The following is a 22,405-nucleotide window of genomic DNA, read 5'->3' on the forward strand; positions in this document are numbered from 1 at the left end:
GCGGGCCACAAGAGGCCCGCGGGCCGCCGGTTGCCGACTCCTAATACACAGAGTGCCCATTATGTATGGAATATAGCACCCATTGCTTTTATTTCAGAAAACAAATGAATAACGAAAAACGATTGAATTTTTTTAACTAGCAATGCAATGCACACTATAAGCACAGATTTAAATATACTACAGATGGATCATGCCATGTTAAATTCTGGCAACGGTGATTTGGATTTAAGCCTCTGGTGCGTTAAATCCAAACTAAATTAGTGTTATTCCGCGTCCACAAGGAAGCGCTGCAGAATGAATAACTTGCGCGTGGTTTACAACTGCAATAAGAAAGACAAGAACTGTTGCGATAAACAGGGGTATCCGATTACACAGAGCCCAACAAATGTTGTATTGTATGTAACTGACCTTCCCCATTTACACTCGCAATTTTTCTGCTAGCATGCGTTTATGTTAGTTAGTTACACATACACATTCCTTTATATCGGAACTCGGAAGGGCGAACCGACGACTGATTATACCTTATTCTGTCAAACCAACAAGATTTGTAATTATGCAGGATGTTTACCGTATAATTGATTTATTTTTGATTATAAGTAGGTACGGTATTTTGTGCGATTTAAGTTCTAATGCCTACATCTCTGATCACAGCTTGGCGTGTTCGGAACACCGGGTGTTCCGTTCTCGTATTTAGATTTTTATAGTATTTTTAATGATAAGACGATCTAAAAGCACAATTATGACGTAGACGAAGTTTTTATTAATTAATCAGAGGTGTTAGGCCTGTCTTTGTGAGAAACAACATAGGTACCTAACAATATAGGCGTCTGAGAATTTAAGTCAAGTAAGCGAATATGAGTGGAATGTGAGATGTGACCAAACGTCCCGTTTTGAACGTGACAGTTCCGTTTTTAGTACACTTTCACTTTCAAAAAATAAAATGTTCACACTTTCGCGCTCTTGATATGTCTACCTGTCTGTCTGTTTGTTATTTCATTTTTGTATTCTCATTAAGGCATGAAATGTCCATAAGGGCTGTTAAAATCGAAAAAACAAATTTGAAAATGCACTCTTCGCCTTTGCTCACATGCGGATGAATGATTTTTTTCCTTATATATGCTGGTTGTCCACGACAATCACAACAGGGTTTTATTTCTAGAAAACATGGTTTTGCCTCAAACCATGGCTCTACAAAATTGTTTCTCGTCTTGGTCCATTATTTTTGACCACAGAAGGACGCGCAAATTCAAATCTTGGAGTTTGGATCCCAATCGGATATAATCGTTGAATATTGTAAGGGATGTCGTGCATTATTTGTTCCATAATCACAATGAGCACATTTAAAATCTTTAGAATTATTATGTGTTAAAAGGTGTTGTTTAAAGTGGTATTTTTTATTTGTCTCATAATCACAGTGAGCACATTTAAAATAAGTATATTAACATTAAATGATTTAAAATCAAAAGTTGTGGGGTTTTTGTGGAGACAACGGTAACTGTAGGTAATTTTGGTGGCAAAAATAGTAAAAGGTGTCAACAAAGCCTTTGCAATGGAGGTCGTCCCTGAAATAAAAACAAAACTTATAGGGATTGTTGATTTGAGTTCACCATTGTTAAAATTGACTTATTTTTTTAACATTTATAGTGTTCGCATTGAAAAATACTCAAAGAGTTCTACGGCTTAGCTGATAGAAAGTATCAAAAACTGTTGGGTTACATTAAAACAAGGTGCCTAGCATTGATGTCTGCATTCGAAAGGGTTTTCAAACTATTGTTATGTGAAAACACTAGGTACTTTTTGAGTATCTCAATGTCTGAATATTTTGAAGTAATTGTTTGAAAATTTCAGCTCCGAAATGTTGTGGTTGTTTTTCCTACACGCGCAGCCCTGTTAAAGATCAAGGCACAAAGCATATCTGAAATTGCGGCTGTTAAATTAATCGCCCAAGGCTCTAAGGGAAAATTTGGCTGTGCCTATGAGACAAAAAGTTATTTTTTCTTCTCCGTTCCACTGGTAATTTATTGACGAAACTTTAAAAAAATTTGTGGTCAGTTCAAATACAAGTTAGAAGCGTGTAAATGGGGGATTCTTATAAGTGCAATTTACGTTATGTGATTTTGATTAGGTACGATTACTCTTGCGACTTGCGAGTTGCCATAACCAAATATTTCAAGATTCACATTATACGATTTTGTCGTACGACTTGTAAAATTGTATCTTGACGTGCGATTATGGGTTCGACCTCGACCAAAACTGTAGAAGAAGATAGGCAAAACTAAAAATTACCACGTTAGTAAACCACGCGTGGGGATGGCGCCCAGATGTCGCCGTCCCCACATCATGTAGCCCCGTCCCTAAAGTTGTTAATTACACGACCCGGTATGGACACGTACACTCTTCGTTTTTCTACATGCGATTGTCTACAGGCCCTCATTTGCTGCCAGCCAGTCAGCCGGCCAAAGTGATATGAAAAGCTTCTATTAAGAACAAATGAAGATGCAATTAGAGTTTTGACATCGATCCTACTTTGCAAAAATGAGCTAAAAACTACCGTAGGCCTATGTCTGGTCCAGAATTGCAGTTAAAATTCGAATTTTCAAAAACCATTTTGGTTTCGTTATTTTTCTCTTAAAGAGACGCAGATACCAAATTTCTGTGAGATCGAAAATGTCGCATCCCAGTTGAGACCCTATATTGGGGAAGTACCGCAGTAGACGTTACAATTTCCACGATATGTACGTGGAACCATTCTGTTCTTGGTATAGTCATGAATTTCTAAGGTTGCATGATAATGCGGAACAAAATAGTGAGGAAAGTACTTCGATATATTTTGTGATAGTACAGTAAATCCGTACGGGTTGTCAAAAAGCGCGGGGTGGCTATATTGCGACCGTTTTTGGACGTATCAAAATTTCATCAAACGTCAACGTTTTAGATCATTTTAAGCAACTTTTAAAGAATAAAAATTTTTACTGTCTGTTTTAACTCGTATACCTATGTACGTACATAGGTTGGCAGATTAGGCGTAAAGGATGTAAACGTCATACTATTTTTTTTTAAATAGCAATAACGCAAAATTTTTATTAAATTATTCGGAAGACTTTCTTTTTCTGTGTACAACCTATACAAATTATGCTAGGTTTTATTACAAATAAACTTTTTTCAAATACATACTAGCGCTAAATTTTTTATTTAGTTATTTGAAAGAGATTATTTTTCTTGGTTTAACCTACACAAATTTGGTTTTATTACAAAAAAATATATGTATTAAATTCTCCGAAATACAGCAGCTTAGTGCGCGGTTACTAAATACTTAGGATTTGAAAAGAATATTTAAAATTCATTGTCGGGTCGGGGCATATTGAAGGACTCTTCAGGCTACAACCTAAAAATATTTTCAACGAAATTGCAATTGTTATACAGGGTGATTTAAATCAAAGTTGCACTTTTTTTAAATATAACTCCCTGTTTTATAATTAGAAAAGGTGTTTTAACTTTTAACGGCCTATTAATTACTGAGAGGCTTTAAAAATCGACAAACCTTGTGTATTATTAGAAATGGTTGAATTACAAAAATATATATAAAAGGTAAATACGGCGTGCTTATATCGTTAGAAAGGTAATCAAATCCTACATTTGATGCAATAAAAAACTTGGTAGTTTCATTTAAAAAAATCAAGTTATCTTTGATTGAAATTTTGAAAATTTACAGTGATTTCTTTTAGCACAAAAAAAGTTTAACTTTGACCGTTCGGCGTATTAGGTAAGCACACGTGATGATCAGTAATACTGCAGCGTCATGGCCTTCTAAGTTTTATGGAAACTTCGTTTTCAATTTTTACTGGACATTTATTTTTTGAAAAAATGACGCTCAGCCACTCATTTTAGATATCATGTGTAAATAAAGTCACACTAAAATTGACTAAGTAATCGAAATATGCAATAATATAGGTGAGTTCTATTTAAAAAAATACAACTTTGATATAAATCACCCTGTATACATCATCGAGATTTTGTTTGATTCGGATTCCTGGTGCCTCAAAACATGTATTTGATGTATTCCCGTCAAAAAAGGGAGGGATCATTTTTTACCCCACTGCAATACCTCCCTGACTGACATGCGGGTAGTAAAATTAAGTTAAAATAAAGAAACAGATAACGAGTGAAGTTTTCAGGTAGTTGTAAAAAGCTGTTCTGCAAGAATTTTACACCTGGTTTCAATTTCATTTGGCGATGCCTTGAATGAACGTATCTATAGACATATCAAAACTTTCGATTGATAGTAGTTGATTACAGAATTTTAATTTTCAGGCTGAAACTGAAACTACCATTCTAAAGAAAGAAATTGTTCTTGGTTTCTATTAATTTAAATTAAAGGAGAGAGAACGGCCACAGATACGCCCACACAAGGTCGTAATTGAACACAAACACACAATACAAAGACCCACTGTTTTAATTACGAAGAAAAAAATTCATATCATATTGCTTTTCAGCACCATCAATAGTAAAAACCTTCTATGCCATCGTTATACAGACTCCTGCTGATTATTTTAAGCTGAGACCCAAACTAAAACTTTCGATTTAATAAAATTCATATAGGTGCGCTAGCAACTGGAACGTTTGTTGTGTTTCCACAATCGCCTATCTCATGATCCATCTGTAGTATATTTAAATCTGTGCTATAAGGCTCATTTAATAGAGATTTTTTTTCCTTTTCCAATGACGTAACACGTTAGCACCTGTGTAGAAGAAATTCATTTTCATTTCAAGTTTTTTGTGATAAGATATGCCACTGTACTGCAGTTAAAGGTGCATTGCAATTCAAAAAAATTCAATTGTTTTTCGTTACTCATTTGTTTTCTAAAATAAACACAACTGAATAGACTAGAGCCTGCCCATCTACACTACAGCAGACAGCTTTTAGTAAAAATTTGTCTCTAACTATTGTAATTCCGGAGATTTCAGACGTTGCGCTGTCATCGGTTGGAATTTCCGAGGCAGTACTTGTATGAAACAAATCTCAGCCACGGATCAGCCAACCATGCTTAAAAAAAATGCAAGAGGACTCAACCACAGGTTCAATCAGACTTTTATAAAACTAACCCGTCAGTATAGAAATAACAAAATCTCAAGCCAGAATAGTTATTTATATAACAAGAGCGCGAAGTTCAATTTCGCGCATTGAGACTGAAGGTATTTTGATAAGGCGAAGCCGAGTCAAAATATCAGTCAAATGTGCGAAATAACTTCGCGCTAGCGTTATATACAATATTTTTTCTACAACTGAACCGATTGTTAATTAAATTTGCTGTTTAAGTTCAATTTTATCACGTGCGCGAAATACTTTTTTTCACTGTTGACGATTTCGCGTAACTTGTCAAGAGCAACCTTACTTATTAATTAACCGTTTAAAAATCTAGTACTTCGCGTTTCGAAATTCGTCAGAAAATGACAGGTTTTTTTGACAGTTGTAGAAAAAAGTTTTTTTATCGGTCAGGAATTACAACCGATATTGAGACATATATTAAGTTGTAAAATTTGCCAGAAAAACCCTAAACAAAAAAAAAATCTTGTCATATCCAATACCTTAAAGAAAGGGAACATGTGGGATCAGATATTTTTGCTTATGCTAATTAAAGTAATTGTGTGTTGTTTGATGCATATTGAAACTGGTTAGAGGTTTTACCTATTTAAGAATAAAAGTGCCGAGTTTGAAATTTCTTAACTTAAAACAGTTTTTGCAAGGTTTGGTTCCCCTGATATACTTCTTACTGATAATGTGCCATATAATAGTGAGGAATTTTTTTAATTTGCAAAAGACTGGAATTTTACTCTTGTTACACATAGTCCAGAATCTCCATGTTCAAACGGGTTAGCATACAAAGCAGTATCGAATGCTAAGAACCTCCTTAAAAAATCTTTAGAGGAAGATAAAGGTGATTTAATTTGCGCTTTGTTGAACTATCGCCATTGAACATTGAAAGGGATGTGCTATTCACCATCACAGCTCTTAAACAGTAGGAATTGTAATTCCAATCACTTGTAATTTACTACAGTCTTGTTGTTGTGTGTAAGTGTTACTTAAAAAATGCTTAAAAAGCGAGAACTCAATGAAAAATATTTCAATAAAATAGCTAAAATATTAAAACCATAAATTAGACCTTCCCCATAGATTCTTTAACACTGAATTTATGCTACATGTTTCAACAACTCCACGTCATCTTTAGGCAAATGTAATTAATTATAACAAAGTGGTTAAATCTTAAAATTTGACAAAGAATATTTGAATTTGAAGTAAAGGTTAAAATTGAGCGAAATGTGATAACGTCACGTTTAAATATCAAAAATTCTGAAGGTAATGGATCCAAGATGGTAAGGTATTAACGTGGTGAAAGTTTCAACGGGAATTTATCTGCACGTAGAATGGTGTAACCACACGTTTTGAAAATATACTGACAAGTGATTAAAACTGGATTATTAGTTCAGACTGTAGGGACGAACCTAAGATGGGTGTGACATGGTAATCTTCATTAGATCCATTAATAAACAAGGAAAACTAAAGACAAGAGGGTGAAGCCCAAGTTAAATGACAATTGAGTTAATTGGATAACTAGAACCATGGGGATAGTAATTAATTAAACATTTTAAAGACAGATGAAAGTGGAATAAACCACGAAATGTATCGGACGATCAAAAATGAGTTGCTGTCAAGTCATCTTTAGAATTTTTGTTTACATGGGAAATCATACTTCACTTGAACTTCCAAAGGCGACTCGTTTTTGATCGCATAGTAGAATATTAGAGATTAAAAACGTGCACACCACTGGTGGTCATGTGTCCCATTTAATGACAAAATGCGTGCATTAAAACCACTTAGTGAAGATAGTGATGTTAACTGTTAAATCACAAACGCAAAATTTGGGAATCCAGTCAAAATTGAAAGTATGCATGAGAACCCAGATCATATGTGTTACAGGATTTACAAGGACAACACTATACAAAAAAAATCATGTACATATAAGATCTTCATGTTGTTCAAAGCAATCTCTTCTGCCAAAAGGTGTGGCTTATAGGCTGCGCGACAGGAACGGCGCAAATCGTTCGCGCCAAGAGAGTTGTGGAGCTGTTTGTGTAAGCTGTGGTTATTTGGCCAAAGCCAAAACTGAAGTGACACATTTCATAATTTATAAATCTGATCACATTCCTACATAGCGCTCTTTGAATGAGTAGTACTCTTCGCAATACTGCTTTTTACTAACATGGCGGTCTTTCGTCTAAGATATCAGAGTCTCCCTACAATATGCTCAACAATTGTTTTCACACATAATTTGCTACACAAATTGTAGATCAATTACAAAAGTTTATTTAACCATCTTAATAAAACAATAATGTTTGCAGAAATTTTTTCTTAACACTTTTGCTGTAAATCTATACTAAAACTACGAGATTTAAGGAAATGTTAGCAGACAGTACTTTTAAAAAATAAATTTTTCTCTGATCTCCCTCCCTTCCCCTCATTTAAATACGAAATGTCTACTAAAACAGGAAAAGCTCCCCCTACACTATATGCTTACGGATTATTGAGCATTACGATCAACTATCACAAATAGGGGTATATTTCGCATATATATACAGAAAAGAGACTTACAAATGAAAATACTGTTAATTTCCTTTAAACTTACAAAGAACATACTTCAAAATAACAGTATAACGGAAAAATAAATATCCTACACATACATACATTAACTAAAAATACTTCTTCGTACTAGTCAATCAAATACTGCTCTAACATACCAGAAAATTTGTTTGTGGAATCAGGTTTCGGATTAAGGGCCCTGCGTTTCGCTAGAGGCTCATCGTCCTCGGAATCGGAGCATGTTAAATCGACCAAAACCTCGTTGGGTTTCGGCGCTGCTGTCTCATCTTTCGGTTTCTCGGTGTTGTTGTTAGTTGAAGACGATTCGACTGGATTCGTCACAGAACTAACCACCTCTGAAACAAGAACTTCGCATTAAATTAGAAGAGTGGATTTTTCCAGTCAAGATATGATAGATAATAATTAAATCCAAAGATTATTAGTTTACACATTTTGAAACATTGTTTTATGTTAGTCCAGCTTAAGGTTCTACTGAGAATGGGATACATTTTTAACGCCTAGTCCTAAGCTAGAATTTTTTCCAATGTACAGGGTGTCGCGGATCTAGTGGAATTGTATAGGTGACTGCTATTCTTGTAGAGATTAAATGGGAAAAGTCTTGCAGTTTTATGTGCTGATTTTGAAAATTCCAACCCAATTTAAAAGATAAAAAAATAAAAACCGCTAATTTTCAAAAAATGTGGTCTTCCCTTTATTATAAACATAAACTTTTACATAACTGTGACATACACAAACACCATACAAGAAATACTTATGACCTCAGGGTGCCACGAGGAAGAACTAACGTTAATCAGTCCAGACCCTATATTATAGGAGTTAAAATTTTCAATAGTTTGCCAATTGCCATTAAAACGACCAACAACTTCCATACGTTCAAATGTAATCTAGTCAATTTTCTTTTAGATAAAATGTTCTATAACGTTGAAGAACTCTTAAATGATCCTGGTGCACTTCGGTACGTAGCAAACTGTTACTTGTATTTCTGCGCTTGTTTCATTGTACTCACATTTGACTTTGTCCTATACATTTTTATGTATGTAACAGAATTAAATAAACATTATTATTATAAAAGTAATATTTATTCTATCAAAATAAAAATCCTTGATCTTAAACTTTTTGTAAAGTAGGATTTTCCTTAGTTTGCGTGCATGTAATCAATTCTGTTTTTGGGAATATTGTAATGCCAACGTATAAACAATGTAAAAAAAAATCACTTAAATCACAATAAACGTTGGAATTACGCATTTATATTGGTCTGATCAATGCATTTCACAAAATACAAGGGTCTTGAAGCAGATTTGTGCGTTATTTAAAAAATAAAACCAAAAACCTATTGTTTTGTTTTTGTTTTCAGGTGACCTGTCAATCAAAATTGTGGTAGCGTACGTTTACATTGCGACACTTCAAGTTTGAAACTGTTCGCTACGATATTTTTATCGCGTTTTGCCTTATTAGCCAATAAAAAATCCGTTAGTTTCCTAAGTTCCGTAAACCTTACTGCGATATTCTGCGCCAAAAGTTGTATAACGCAAAAATGCCATCAGGTTTACCAAGAAAAAGATATGGTGGTCCACTTTTACCAGTCGCAGCATAATATAAGAATTCGTGTACGTAACTATTACAGCTGGTGGGATTGCTTACGTTCAACAGACGAAGCGCTTGATTAGTGCTACCTAAAGGCAGGGTCTAGTAAGATTTCTCACGCGAGTTGCTGTCATACGTTCCACTTACGCTGGTATGTACAGGGTGAGTCAACGATTGCGCAGAGTAACTTAATGCCTTAGCCCTTTTGTATTATGATATGGTTGAATAGTCTCTACATACTACATCCTATATTTGAATCCATTTTTGAATTCTACGTGTAATTGTACGTCTTTGTTTAATATGGTTAATATCTGAAAAGCTGTTAGTTTTATAGATAATTTGATTTTTAAGAAAAATTGGGCATTTGCAAGCGTCAGTATATATTGTCAAACTTATCATGGGTTAAGTAAAAGTCAAATAAATACATCTACTATGAAACATTAAAAATATAGCTTACAGGGGTAGGCCCTAAGTTGTAGGACTTCATATTAAAAAATCTCACTTTTTTTAAATGGAACACCCTGTATATTTTTCCGTCAGCTACTCCAAAAAGTTCAACTTTTGATAATAATGTCCTATACCTATCTCTGATAGTTTTCGAAATATCTTGGATTTCCTAATGTCATCCTGTCAGTGATATTAGTTTAATTTTTTTTTCATATTCACATATACATATAACTTATTTAAGATTAGAATATAAAAACCAGGAAAACCAAGATGTCTCAAAAACTATTAGAGATAGGTATAGGACATTATTATCAAAACTTACATACAGGGTGCTCCATTAAAAAAAGTGAGATTTTTTAATATGAAGTTTTGTAACTTTGGATCTAGAAGAAAAAACTCTGTAAGCTATTTTTTTAATGTTTCATAGTAGATGTATTTATTTGACTTTTACTTCCCCAGGATAAAAGGTATAAAACCTGGAATCAAAATTGAAATAATAAGTTTGACAATACATACTGACGCTTGCAAATGCCCAATTTTTCTGAAAAATCGAATTATCTTTAAAACTACTAGTTTTTGGGATATTAACCATACATTAAAAAAGACGTACAATTACACGTAGAATTCAAAAATGCATTCAAATACAGGGAGTTCTAATTAAAAAAATGTACCATTTTGGCGCCTTACTTTGTGGGCGCACCCTGTATAATTCCAAATATTTTTAAAATGTAGAGAATATTCAACCATATAATACAAAATCACTCTTATCGAAAAATCTTACCTTCAAGGCATTAAGTTACTCCGCGCAATCGTTGACTTACCCTGTACACCTCGATAATGCTATCAGACAGAAATTCGCGCGAGAAACCTTGCTGGAGTATTCCCGCCCTTAGGTGGCGCTCATGAAGCGCTTCGTCTGGTGAACGTAAGCATTGATAATGGTTTAATAAATGTAATGGAAAAAGTTCGTTACTATGGTTTAAAGACATAAAACAATAGTTATTTACATAAAAGTCAAGATAATCACACTTTACTGGCGAGGAAATATTGAAGTGCGAGGTCCCTTGGGGCCGAGTACTTTAATTTCAGAGTTTTGTATTAAATTTTACCCGAAATCGTATCTTAATATAACATTTTAATTTGTATATAAAACTTTTGTCAATCTGTCAGTGATGACAGGAGTCATTACAGACATTACAAATGTCAAAAATGCGGCCCGTAAGGTGACGGTGCGGCCGGAAAGTGATAGCTGCGGCCAGGAAAGTGATAGCTGCGGCCAGTAAAGTGACAAGCGGCAGGACATTTTAGCGGATTGCCAGTTTGGATTCAAAAAAAATTTATCTACGTCAGACGCCATTATTTCGTTGCTTGATGAAGTAATTTAAAATTAGAAGAAAGAAAAAAAAACCATGGGAATATTTTTTGATCTGCCTCGCGCATTTGAAACCGTTAATCATGAACTTCTATTACAAAAACTGGATAGATTTGGAATCAGAGGAACTCCTGCCAAGTGGCTTAGGTCATATCTGTTTAAACGTAGCCAACAAGTCGTGTTGAGACACAGAGGTGAAGAAGCCTATTCCAGCTTTTTGCAAGTACCTAAAGGAGTTCCCCAGGGTAGTATTCTTGGACCTCTTTTGTTTTTGTTATTCATCAACGCCGTAATTAATCACTGCAGTCGTGTAAAACTAACATTATATGCCATCGTACAAGAGGAAAACATACCTTCCTTGAGCATCACGGGCACTCAGTCAGTAGAGCTAATGAATTTATATTGTTGTAACAATGGCCTTTCATTGAATATCTGCAAAACAGATATGCTCTTTTTTTCACATCGGGAGCAGAATTTTAATATTCTAATTCGATCACAGACAAAATCCATACAACAAAGTAGCGTTGTAAAATTCTTAGGTTTACATCTGGACAGCAATCTAAATTGGCATACACATGTTCAGTCGCTTATAAAAAAATTAATGACTTCTAATTTTGCCCTGTTTAGTTTAGAATTAGAAAATTAGTGAATAGTGAAACTCTGCGCTCATACTATTTTGGAAGTGTGCATTCGATATTGAGTTGTGTATGCTGGGCTAATACCAATTGGATGTCCAAAATTTTAGTTTGCCAGAAGCGAAGGATTTTTGACAAAACTTCAAATCAGTAATTTAGAAGGAAAGACAAACTGGGCTACTTGGAAATACAAGGTTTACTACGTGGTACAGAAGGTGCCATGGAGGTTGTCGAAGGTAAGCTGAAGAAGCCGATTGAAGATAAAGCAGGTGACGCCGTGAGCGATTATACAATTAGCCACGTACAAGGAGTAAAAAAAAGTAGTGCTCTCCTCATTATCACAACAGACATGACAGAAGAGACATTAAAAATGGTAATCAAATTTGAGACAGCGCAATTTATAATTTGTGTATGGAATCGGATTTATATATAAGGAAGATGACGTTTTGACACTCATGTCGAAACTTACAAATGTAAAACTACCTGACCTGTTCTTAATGTGCAAAATCCTAGATGTACTGGACAACAAGTGTTTCGCCTTCAAATCAAGTAGGATGCTGTTGAATAAGAAAGATAGAATCATAGACAATCTAACTAGTCATCTTTGTACAAATGAGAGAGCAGTTATCCCAAATCCAAAGAAGGGAAAGAACCTTAAGTGACACTATTGCTCTAAGATAGGTCACGCAGTACAACACTGTAAGAAATGAATTAATGATGGGAAGCCACCTAAACCAAGTAGTTTAGGAGCGAATTCATTATCGAATCAGATTTAGAATAATACGTTGATGGTAAATGCTTGCTCTACTGAGGTACGTCGACAATGGAGCAACAATGCACAAGTGATGTGTTCCAAAAGTTTCATGAATTTGATTCAAGTCACAAGATTAAGACGGCAGATGGCGCGACAGTTCCTACGAAAAGGAGCTATCATTTTAAGTCATGTATGGGAGTATGGCTAGTACAACTGGGTGATACCCGAAATGCGATATCGATATCCTCAAAGTATTGAAAGTATCGGAGTATTAAAATTTATTAATTAAAATTTAGCTTTGTTTATTCGTTATCAGCAAAGGTACTAGCCAATTTTTGTAAACTCAATGATTTATTTAATTTCCCTAATTACTCCCCACCACATAGGTGAAGAGGCACTTCACTTGAATAGCCGCCACTGTGTATCAAGTTATTGCATACCGATACCCCATCAGTTATTTGCGTCAAGATGTTTATTTTTTCATGATAATGGCTCTTTTTTTTGTTGCTTAAACTAAACTACAAATAGTATGTTGCTTCAATTTTGTCAACTAGTTCAGAGATTGTTTATTTCTATTACAATAGCAACAATTTCACTTTTGACACATTTTACTACAAAGCAAAAGAAAGGTAAATTTATACACACCTACGTCATCCGCAATGATTTCAATAGAATCGTCGGTAACCTTTTCAACACGTGCGGCAGGTTTCTTTTCAGCTATTTGTGTACTCCAAGAACCGTCTTTATGCAACTGTATTTCGCTAACTTCGGCACTCGATGAGCTAAGTACATCTTGAAAGTACCTGTTATCACAAATTAGTTGCGCAATAGCAATTTATACGGAGTACTGTTCACTTACCCATCAATAACTAAATTATCGTACAGTGCAGGCTTATCGCAAACAGGGCAGCTCCAAGTAGGCTTACGTTCGTTCATTTGTAAAAATAGGGACGCATCGAAACATTGTAAATGCTGACATGTGATTGATCGACATGGTGTGCTCATGCGCATTTTACCCAAGGGACACATTAACGAAACACGCAGACATGTCGTTGCAATTTCACAGTCCGCATCTTCATTTAGCTTTTCTTTGACTGAAAGTGAATAGTCAAAAATAAAAAAACCATGTGTAAAGGACTACTTACTAAGACCGCGAGTGTGGTCAGAGTGTTTCATGCCTCTACTTTTCAGTCTTTGTAAGAGATCGTTAGAATTACGTTTATGAACTAAGGCTACTGTAATAGTATAACCACGAGTATAATCTGCGGCCCACGATACGTGGATAGCATTTGCAACGGTCGGGCTCAATTTCACCATTGGTGTAATATTAACAGGCCGAGGTGGACGTTTTGGTTCAACGCCAGGCTTATTTGTGGGAATAGGATTCTACAATTAGATATTAAGAATCAACAATAAAGGTATCTAAACGTACAGGCAGAGGACATAATTTATTGTTTACTTTAACCACCACGTTCGGTGGAAAATAATCTTCCTGTTCGCATGTGGTTTCCAACAAGCAGAATCGTAGCTGAATTTGTTTAATGTATTCACATTTTGATCCGGGACGTATGTCTCGAGAACTTGCAACATCAGTCGCTTGCTGTGGAGTTAAGTGGAAATAAAACTGACTCTCTTGTATTCGTTGATTATTCTGAGGGACCAATGACGATGGTTTCAATAAATCGGCGAGGACGTCGAAAAATGGAAGTCTCTTAAATTTGACATCCGGGTGCACAGGATAATTATTGCTCATAACAGGTTGCTGTTGCTGCTGTTGTTTTTGAGCATAGTGTTGATATTGCTGGTAGATATTCTGATTGTAGATAGCTGCTTGGCGTGTCTGTAACAAATACAAAAGGTTATTATCACCATTGTAAAAGGTTGAACAATTTATGACACACATCAACCCATTCTGAGGTTTAAAGTTACACTCTCCAAAGGTCCAAAATTTCTAAAAATCCCAAACATGGAATAAATCAAGTGTTGCTAAAACAACAGAAAATAATTTGTTGTGGCTAGAACAGATACCACTCGCACACCTGAGCGATTCTGCCCAAAAGCTTTTCAGCTCTTTCTGTTATGTCTAAGAATATGTGTACCAAATTTGCTCCCAATCATTTTTACCCCAATGCCAATACTTTTATGATTAACGTGCAGGTGGTAAAAATGTCAGAATAAAGACCAAACTGGAAAAGTACCCACAGTTGAAATTTAAACAGTAGATAAAAAATCAGTGTGCATGTACAAATAAGAGTGTTCGCCATGGCAGTTATTTTTTGAGATAACGTGGTGTTCAATGAATATTCAAAATGATATCTTTTGCAAATTTTAAATAATTTGAAATCTTACAATTTAATTTTTTTGTTAGGTCAAAAACTGCAATTGAAATTATCTTTTTAAATTTAAAAAAAAACCTCAAAACCTAGGTGAAGCCGTCAGTTCCTCTTATATGCTGCGGTGGAAGATGTAAAATTAAAAAAAAAAAGTAAAATTTTGACATATAGTCCAGGCGCTGGTGGCACTTGAGTATTTTTTCGAGGTGTCCTCGGTACCATGAGCTTATTTTATGTTTTTGGGTCGATGATTCCAAATTTTGAGATTACCCTGCCCAATTCCTGGTCAGTTTTATGTTATTAACAATTTTAGTTGCAAAATTGAGTTTATTCGCGTGTTCGACAGGAAAACCAGAATATAGCTCAAATTTGATCTCGAAATTCAATTCTAAGGAAAAAAATACCATGGAAACATGTGCGACATTATATTTTTTTATTAAACTTATTTTTTTCATCGAACTTAAGATGGACAACGCTAAGCCATACAAGGTGCAGTCGATCTCGCACACTCTTCTTCGCGCATATGTTTAAAAAGAAACTATTAACTGATATTAATTACTTACCTACCAACAGAAACTAATAATACAGGGCGCCCATTATGTACGGAGATCTTGGTAAATAACGACTGTATTCAAAATTGGTCCATAGTTGGTTTTATTTCAATAAACAAATGAGTAACGAAAAACAATTGATTTTTTTTAATAGCCGTGTACCCTTTCATTAGGCTCAGTTGATAGATTTTTTCTGTTTTCGATGACGTACATGTTAGTACTCTTTTAGAACATTTAAAAAAAATCCTTATTATAATTACATTAATCTAGATATCGTACAACAAAATAAAACAAATGAATGTGTTTCTTATTAAACCTTGAAGATAAAATGAAATTAGCAATAATAGCTGAAGCAATTTCTCCCAGAACTCATATATTCATTTCAAGTTTTTCATGATAGGTTAGGGTCACCGCCTTGCAGTTAATGGCGTACATTTTGAACCTTTACTGTGATGAAAACCATTTTACTGCTAATTTCATTTCGTTTTCAAGGCTTAATAAGAAACGTACACGTTCATTTGTTTCATTTTGATGTAGGCTATCTACTTAGATTAATGTTATTGATGTAATTTTTTAAGTTTTTAATTTTTTTTATCAAATTCAATTGTTTTTCATTACTAGTTTGTTTGCTGATTTCTATTTTTTTGTATCTGTTTAAATAACAAAAAAATAAATTAAAAACCAAATCTGCAAATTTCGGGTTTTCTGGCATATCTTCGAAAGTAATCGGACTTTCCTGGTTTATACACTTTATTAGCGTTTTTGTCTTTAAACAACATCTACTTCAATTTCCCAAAATATTGCCCATTCCTCCTGGGACACCCTGTATCTTGCATATGTTTTCAGGGTATTTCTTTCCATAGAATCGAATTTCGACATTAAATTTGAGCTATACTCTCGTTTTCCAGTGAAAACCCAAATAAACTCAATTTTGCAACTTAAATTGTTAATAACAAAAAACAAGGACCAGGAATTCGGCCTGGTATCCTCGAAATTCGGAATCAGCGACTCACAAAACCATAAAACAAACCCATGATACTGAGGGCTGAAAACATACTCAAGTGCCTGCCACCAGCGCCCGGACATTAATAACTCCAAAATCAAACCTTCTGAATCTTGGATTGAAAATGAAACAAATGTTCATTTGATCCTTCCTACCACCTAATTTTTTGTAGACTTGTACATTACGCATAACATACTATCCTTTTTAGCACATTTCCACAAAAACAATGTCTACTATTGTCCACCCTACACCTGCGTCACTATCAGATCTCCATCTTAAGAGGTATTGACTTAATTTTCGTTATTTGGTTCGTTATAGCATCGAGGCGTGCACCAAAGAAGAAATTTTCCTCAATTTTAGCAACCATTTTGATTCAGAGAAGCCCAAAATCTTGATTGAATCAGTTAAGTCATATGATAGAAAAAACTGGCAGTAATTGTTAATACTTGGAGCCATTATTTATTATTTTTTTATTTTGCGTGGTGCGTTTTGAAGAAACATTGTGTCATATGGAGCTATTCAAGCGAGCGCAACCACCGATTTAGACGTGGCGCGCAGTGGTCAACTCCCGCTGAAACGCTCGACTGTGAACTGAAGACACCTTACTTGTTGGTTGGTGGTTTGTATGTGACGCGTAAGTCATAACAAAACTTGTGCTCAGTGTTCTCAGAGGTACTTACTTAACATATGTGTGCAGTGGCCACTGTGATAACTTCCAGGGCATGTTACGGAATTTTTTTTTGAGTTATTCTCTTACGTATATAATTTTAGTAGGTATTCTGTTTTCAATAAGATCATTCCACAAATAAGAACCACTAAAGATTTACAAAAACCGCCTTTCGATATTAACAGACTTTGTACGAAAAAAATTCGTTTTCAGCCATTTCATCAAAAAAATCCGTTAACAAATAAAAACATTGGATTGCGCAAATACAAAAGTTCGGTTGCGCATGCGCAATTTTGTTGCATCTGCATAGTCGCTTGAGGTCTAAGGAATATTTACTAACTAGAAAACCGGACATTCATATGTTCTTAGTAAGAAGAATTATAAACGAACCCTTTTTTTTTGGAAGTTTGGGCTGTAACTTCTTGAACCGATAGTCTATGTATCTGAAAAACAATAACGATATTTCTTATGCCCTTAAGAACATGTGTAGGTACCTATTTTCAATGCGATCTGATTGTTCTAAACAAAGTTATCGTGCACACAGATGGACGGACAGACAGCAATACAAAATTATGGTATACGAAAAACATTGATTTTTTACACTTTTTAGTAATAAACGTAAAAAAATTCCTTGCGTGGTGCAAACCTCGACGCCATAACGTACCAAATAGCGAAAAAAGTAAAACAATAGTTCGCAAGATAAAGATGTACTAGCGACACAGCCTTAGGGATGGACGGACAAAGTGGTTACAATAGCGCATTTGTTATTTTTTTGTGGAAATGCGCTAAAAAGGCGTAAGGTACTTGCCATTCAATTTTTGTATTCGATACAAATAGTTGATTTTGTTTATGCGCACACTCCACATTTCATGAGAAATAAATACTGACCTATCCCAACAATCGTAGCGAAAACAAAAATGGATAGAATAAAAAAAACACGTAGTGAAAATGATAGCATGGACTCACATAAAAAAATAAGAGTGGGAAAAGTACATTGAAAGAATGAATGATAGAATAGTGAAACAAGGCAGATAATAAATAAAGAGGATTCAGTCAAGAGGCAGAGGAATCGATAGAACAAATCAGTAAAAAAACAAAGAAAAAGAACATAAGGAAGATTTTTAGTATTAGTTTGTTTGTTGGTCTCCCTGAGATAGTTTCAAGCAGACAAAGTGTACAGTTGGAGAAAGCTGTGTGAAACCAATGATCAAGCCGAATCTCTTACTTATTTTAGGAGCTGCGTTTGTACCGCTATCGAATGCAGAAGTACTAGGTCCAACAGAGATGATATTGTTAAATGACATGAAAACACATGGTGGAAGAACGTCATAATGATATCGAGTTTAGGAGATATGAACAGAGGAGCCCAAGGAGATGACCACACTTACTAAATAGTAGAGATGCCCAAATATGCTCAGTTTCGCCATAATTTGGAGTGTTGTGGTACAATTATTGTATATCTAAATACATATATTTCGATATTCATTCACAATAAAAACGGCACATATTTACTATTTTAAAAAAATTAGCAATTGTTTTTATTAGCAATTCTTTACAGGATACATACATTTGAAACAGTACAACTCCGTTGTGGTCTTCCTCTCTTTTTTCCCACAGTAGTTGAAGATGGATCGGTTTGGTGATTAATAGAAGTGCCATTTGTTTGTGTAGTGGATGGTGTGGTAACCGGTACTAAATATATTAGAGGTGCTTATCACAATGCAGACATCAAAATATAATACTCACATGATGTTTGAAGAGTTCTTGGCGGTATACTTGGCAAATTTTTATTTGGGAAGCTGTTTTGTATAAGTTTCCGTTTAAGCGATTTCGATTTTACAAACATGGAGTTGTCAAAGTGCAGGATACATACTCTATATATTGAGGAGTGTAATGATGGAACTGTGTGTAATAAATGTTCACAATCGCATAATTTGGTCCATTGCTTGAATCTAAAAGAATATTTCGTATTACCTACTTCACAAATGGCCATGATTTGAATAATAGTGGTATTACTTACCTTGTAACTTCTCTTGGGAACCGAAAGAAGTTGTCATTAGGTGTCTGGGACACGTTAGTGCAGTATTTCACTGCGCAGACATTGGTGTATCTCTCTTGATTTTGATTTACTGTAGGTTCCATAATCAAGTATTTTAATAATTCAGAAATGAATCTAAAAAGAACTGAGCTTATCGTAGCTGAAGAAATTCAATAAAAAAAAAACTCTTTTTAGTGACTTATAGAGGCACAAGAAATGTTCACTTGTTTGTAGAACACAATAATATGCGCACAAGATCCGAACTAGAATTGTTTCATTATGTATCACTTTGAAAATGTGGTGTACAAACTTTCAGAATGCTTTGGAAATATTGAAAATCTCAGTGAAAACTCTCCATTTTATCATGGATGATAAGATTTTAATTTTTTGAGTTTGGCGATATTAGAAGAACGGAGATCATCCACTAAAATTACAAATCATGTAAGCCATCACAATATGTCTCCCAATTTCATTAGTGTTTTAAACAATAAATTGTTTAATATTCTTGCCCCCCGACATCCAACCAATTTAGTTGTAACTTTTCATATCAAATGTGCAAAAAAATATTTTAAAAATGCTATTTATTAATAACAAATGAGCATTTTTAATCAAAATTACATTTCCTAAACAAGATCAAGCAATTAGCAACTTCTTGACCTATTATTAATCAGTATGGTGTGTTGCCTACCCGCAGTTCAGTAATCTTCAACTAGTTTTTAATTATTCGGAAATCACAATATTTATTACAAAGTTGGTGGCCGATTGATATATTAATGTCTTAAAGAAAATATCAAACACCTTCAAATACAAATAACATTTTTTGCAATTGTTGACTGTCAGTTTTATCACTAGATGGCAGCACTAATATAACTTCCATTTGATGATTTAACGTATTCCATATTAATACCAAAGTTTGAAAGATAAAGGTTGATCCTTCTATAAGGTTAATATGATATGATGAATGAGTGTACTGAATCAATTTCAGAAGCTTGCTAATCCTACATTACTTCTTGTTACGAATTGTATGCAAGTTATACTCATCTGATCATATTCCACAGAAGGATCAACAATTAAAAATAAACAAAGCACAAATGTTTCCAGCTCTCTCGCCATCATGATTGTATTACTAGTTACAGATAATCTACCTACACCAATAGGGGAGGTAGGTACATGTCACCCTAGATATTAGCAGCAAGTTCATATAAAACAAATGGCACAATGATAAAACTAGACCAATCGCCATGTAGTGTGCTCTTTGTACAAACTCCTACCCTAATTCTTTAAACAATGCCCCACTTACAGACATTTGACGGGCATCAACGTTGTATGGATGTACAGTTGCTGTCGTCCTTGAGGAATTGCCCTGTTGTTGTGGCATACTTAAAGATGGTGAATCGTTACCGGATTGATTTGCAGAGGAATTGTTCAAAGCACCGCTTTGTCTAGAAAATGGACATTGATTAAATGGCGCGTTAAAGATTACTTACTGAATGGTTTTATATAAGTCTCTGATTTTCTGATGAATCGGATGAGAACGGACGTGCAAAAGTTCCAAAGCTCTTTGTTGCAATTCGTTTTTACGACCTGATTTGTTTCGTCCGGCAAAACCTAATAGCATTTGTAGTTCAGAGACACGAAAGGTGATTAGCATATTCTGTAACAGAAGAAGAATAATTATAGTATTTGTGAATAGTGAGTGATGAACTGATAGAGAATACAGACTGAATATAGATAGTGTGCGTTGCAAAGATGGAATCTTTTTTGTACATCTTTTAAGCTACATATGTGCAGTTTAATCTACTCTAGTGTAGAATTTTTCAAACAAATTGGAAAGAGTTACATTGTACAGGGTCAATTGGTTGGAGTAGGTCATATCAGTAAAATCGAATATCTTCAGAGAGCTGCAAGAACTTTTGAGTGTAGCAGAGTATATTTTAAAAGTCAAATTAGGACAATAACCAATTATAATATTTGAGTACGGCAAGGTAAACATGAGTACTTTCTGGTTAAAATGGCATGTGGCCATTTTCATACCGAAATTAGTGCATAAATGACACTCTTTGACAATTTGATTGATTGATGGGATAGTAACAGTACACACAGACACAATTTAATCTTACTCTTATTTACTATACAGACTGATTCAAATTTGAGGATCACCATGGGGATCTCGGAAACTGTAAGAGACAGGTAGGTAGTTTAAATTTGGCAAACTTGCGTATTTTGATGCTTAACAAAATGCAGTTTTGCAAAATCGTTTTTATTTTTTACAGAAGTTATTTAAAAAGATATTTCAAAATAAAATACACATTATTATGGCCACTTTTTTCCCTCTACAAGATGCTAGTTTTAAATATTGTCTGACGTTTCGTCTCCGGTTAACTCATCATCAACTTTGTTATGTCATTTTTACTTTTTGTATCATTTGATAGAGCATGTTTTTCTGATTTCCAAAATGTAAAAAGGAAAATGATGGAGGATGGAAAAATAGGGAAAAATTTAATTACAGAATCAACGAGTTATAGGGAGAGACAAGAAGTAGGGTAACGATAGGAGCGAAGAAGGCTGATGTGTTTTGGACAATAAACGGATTGAGACAGGGAAGCCCACTTAGCTCAACCCAATTAAATTTCTGCATAAGGGATATGGAGAAAATATTAAAACAGGGTCAAAGTGTATGAATCGTGATGGGAAGAAGGAAGACATGGTTCCTAGATGATACACTATTATTGGCTACAGACGAAAAACAGATGAAGGAAATGATGCGACTATTAGAGGTACTGAGAAAGAAAAGGAATGGATTAAATGTCGAAAAATCGTTCCCGTTAGCACCTTCTATGGGCGCTTTTTTCCGAATCCGAATCTGTTATCAGAATTTCCATAACACACTAGATGATGAACAGGCTACTACTTTCTTATTTTTGTATGAAGGACAAAAAAAGAAAATAATGATTTGTCAAACTCCATACTTTTACATAAATTTAGAATTTAAGAATAATTTCAACATAAAATGTTTTACATTTATTTCTGAACAAAACATCCCCGCGTAACTAGATCTTCCTGAATCAACATGATTATGATGACAATGTATTCAAATGAATTTCTTTTTTTGCACTCTCATTCTGTAAAAATCCAATATGGCATCCATAAGAAGTATTAGTATCCACTGAACTAAAAATATATTTCTATGGTAGTAACCTGTCAGTTCTACGTCTTGGGTCTTATGGAAGTTCTGATAACCGACTCAGATTCTCCGAAAAACAGTGACAAGTGGAGCACATGTGAACAAGATGGAGGAAATGTTGCACAATACTTCCTGAAAATGATTACGCAGCATTTTATGAGGAACAGTGGCACATTGGAA

General features: G+C 34.5%; 1 protein-coding gene across 4 annotated transcripts in view; it reads right to left on the reverse strand.

Annotated features, from left to right (window-relative positions):
• Window positions 1-22,405, reverse strand: part of LOC116166331 (E3 SUMO-protein ligase PIAS2) — a 34,785-nt gene that overhangs the window by 5,222 nt on the left and 7,158 nt on the right. For 2 of the 4 annotated variants that reach the window (XM_031481286.1, XM_031481293.1), the window contains exons 2-8: window positions 20,529-20,695; window positions 20,342-20,483; window positions 13,882-14,289; window positions 13,595-13,835; window positions 13,309-13,543; window positions 13,095-13,252; window positions 7,795-8,004 (exon numbers count right to left, since the gene is read on the reverse strand). In XM_031481286.1, coding sequence (XP_031337146.1) covers window positions 7,795-8,004; window positions 13,095-13,252; window positions 13,309-13,543; window positions 13,595-13,835; window positions 13,882-14,289; window positions 20,342-20,483; window positions 20,529-20,695 — 1,561 coding nt within the window. Of the gene's footprint in view, window positions 1-7,794; window positions 8,005-13,094; window positions 13,253-13,308; window positions 13,544-13,594; window positions 13,836-13,881; window positions 14,290-18,570; window positions 18,696-18,749; window positions 18,956-19,023; window positions 19,177-20,341; window positions 20,484-20,528; window positions 20,696-22,405 lie in introns of those variants that run through there. The other 2 variants (XM_031481277.1, XM_031481266.1) reach the window with 2 other exon arrangements.

Source organism: Photinus pyralis, unplaced genomic scaffold, assembly GCF_008802855.1.
Source record: "Photinus pyralis isolate 1611_PpyrPB1 unplaced genomic scaffold, Ppyr1.3 Ppyr1.4_LG1, whole genome shotgun sequence".
NCBI classification, from domain to species: Eukaryota; Metazoa; Arthropoda; class Insecta; order Coleoptera; family Lampyridae; genus Photinus; species Photinus pyralis.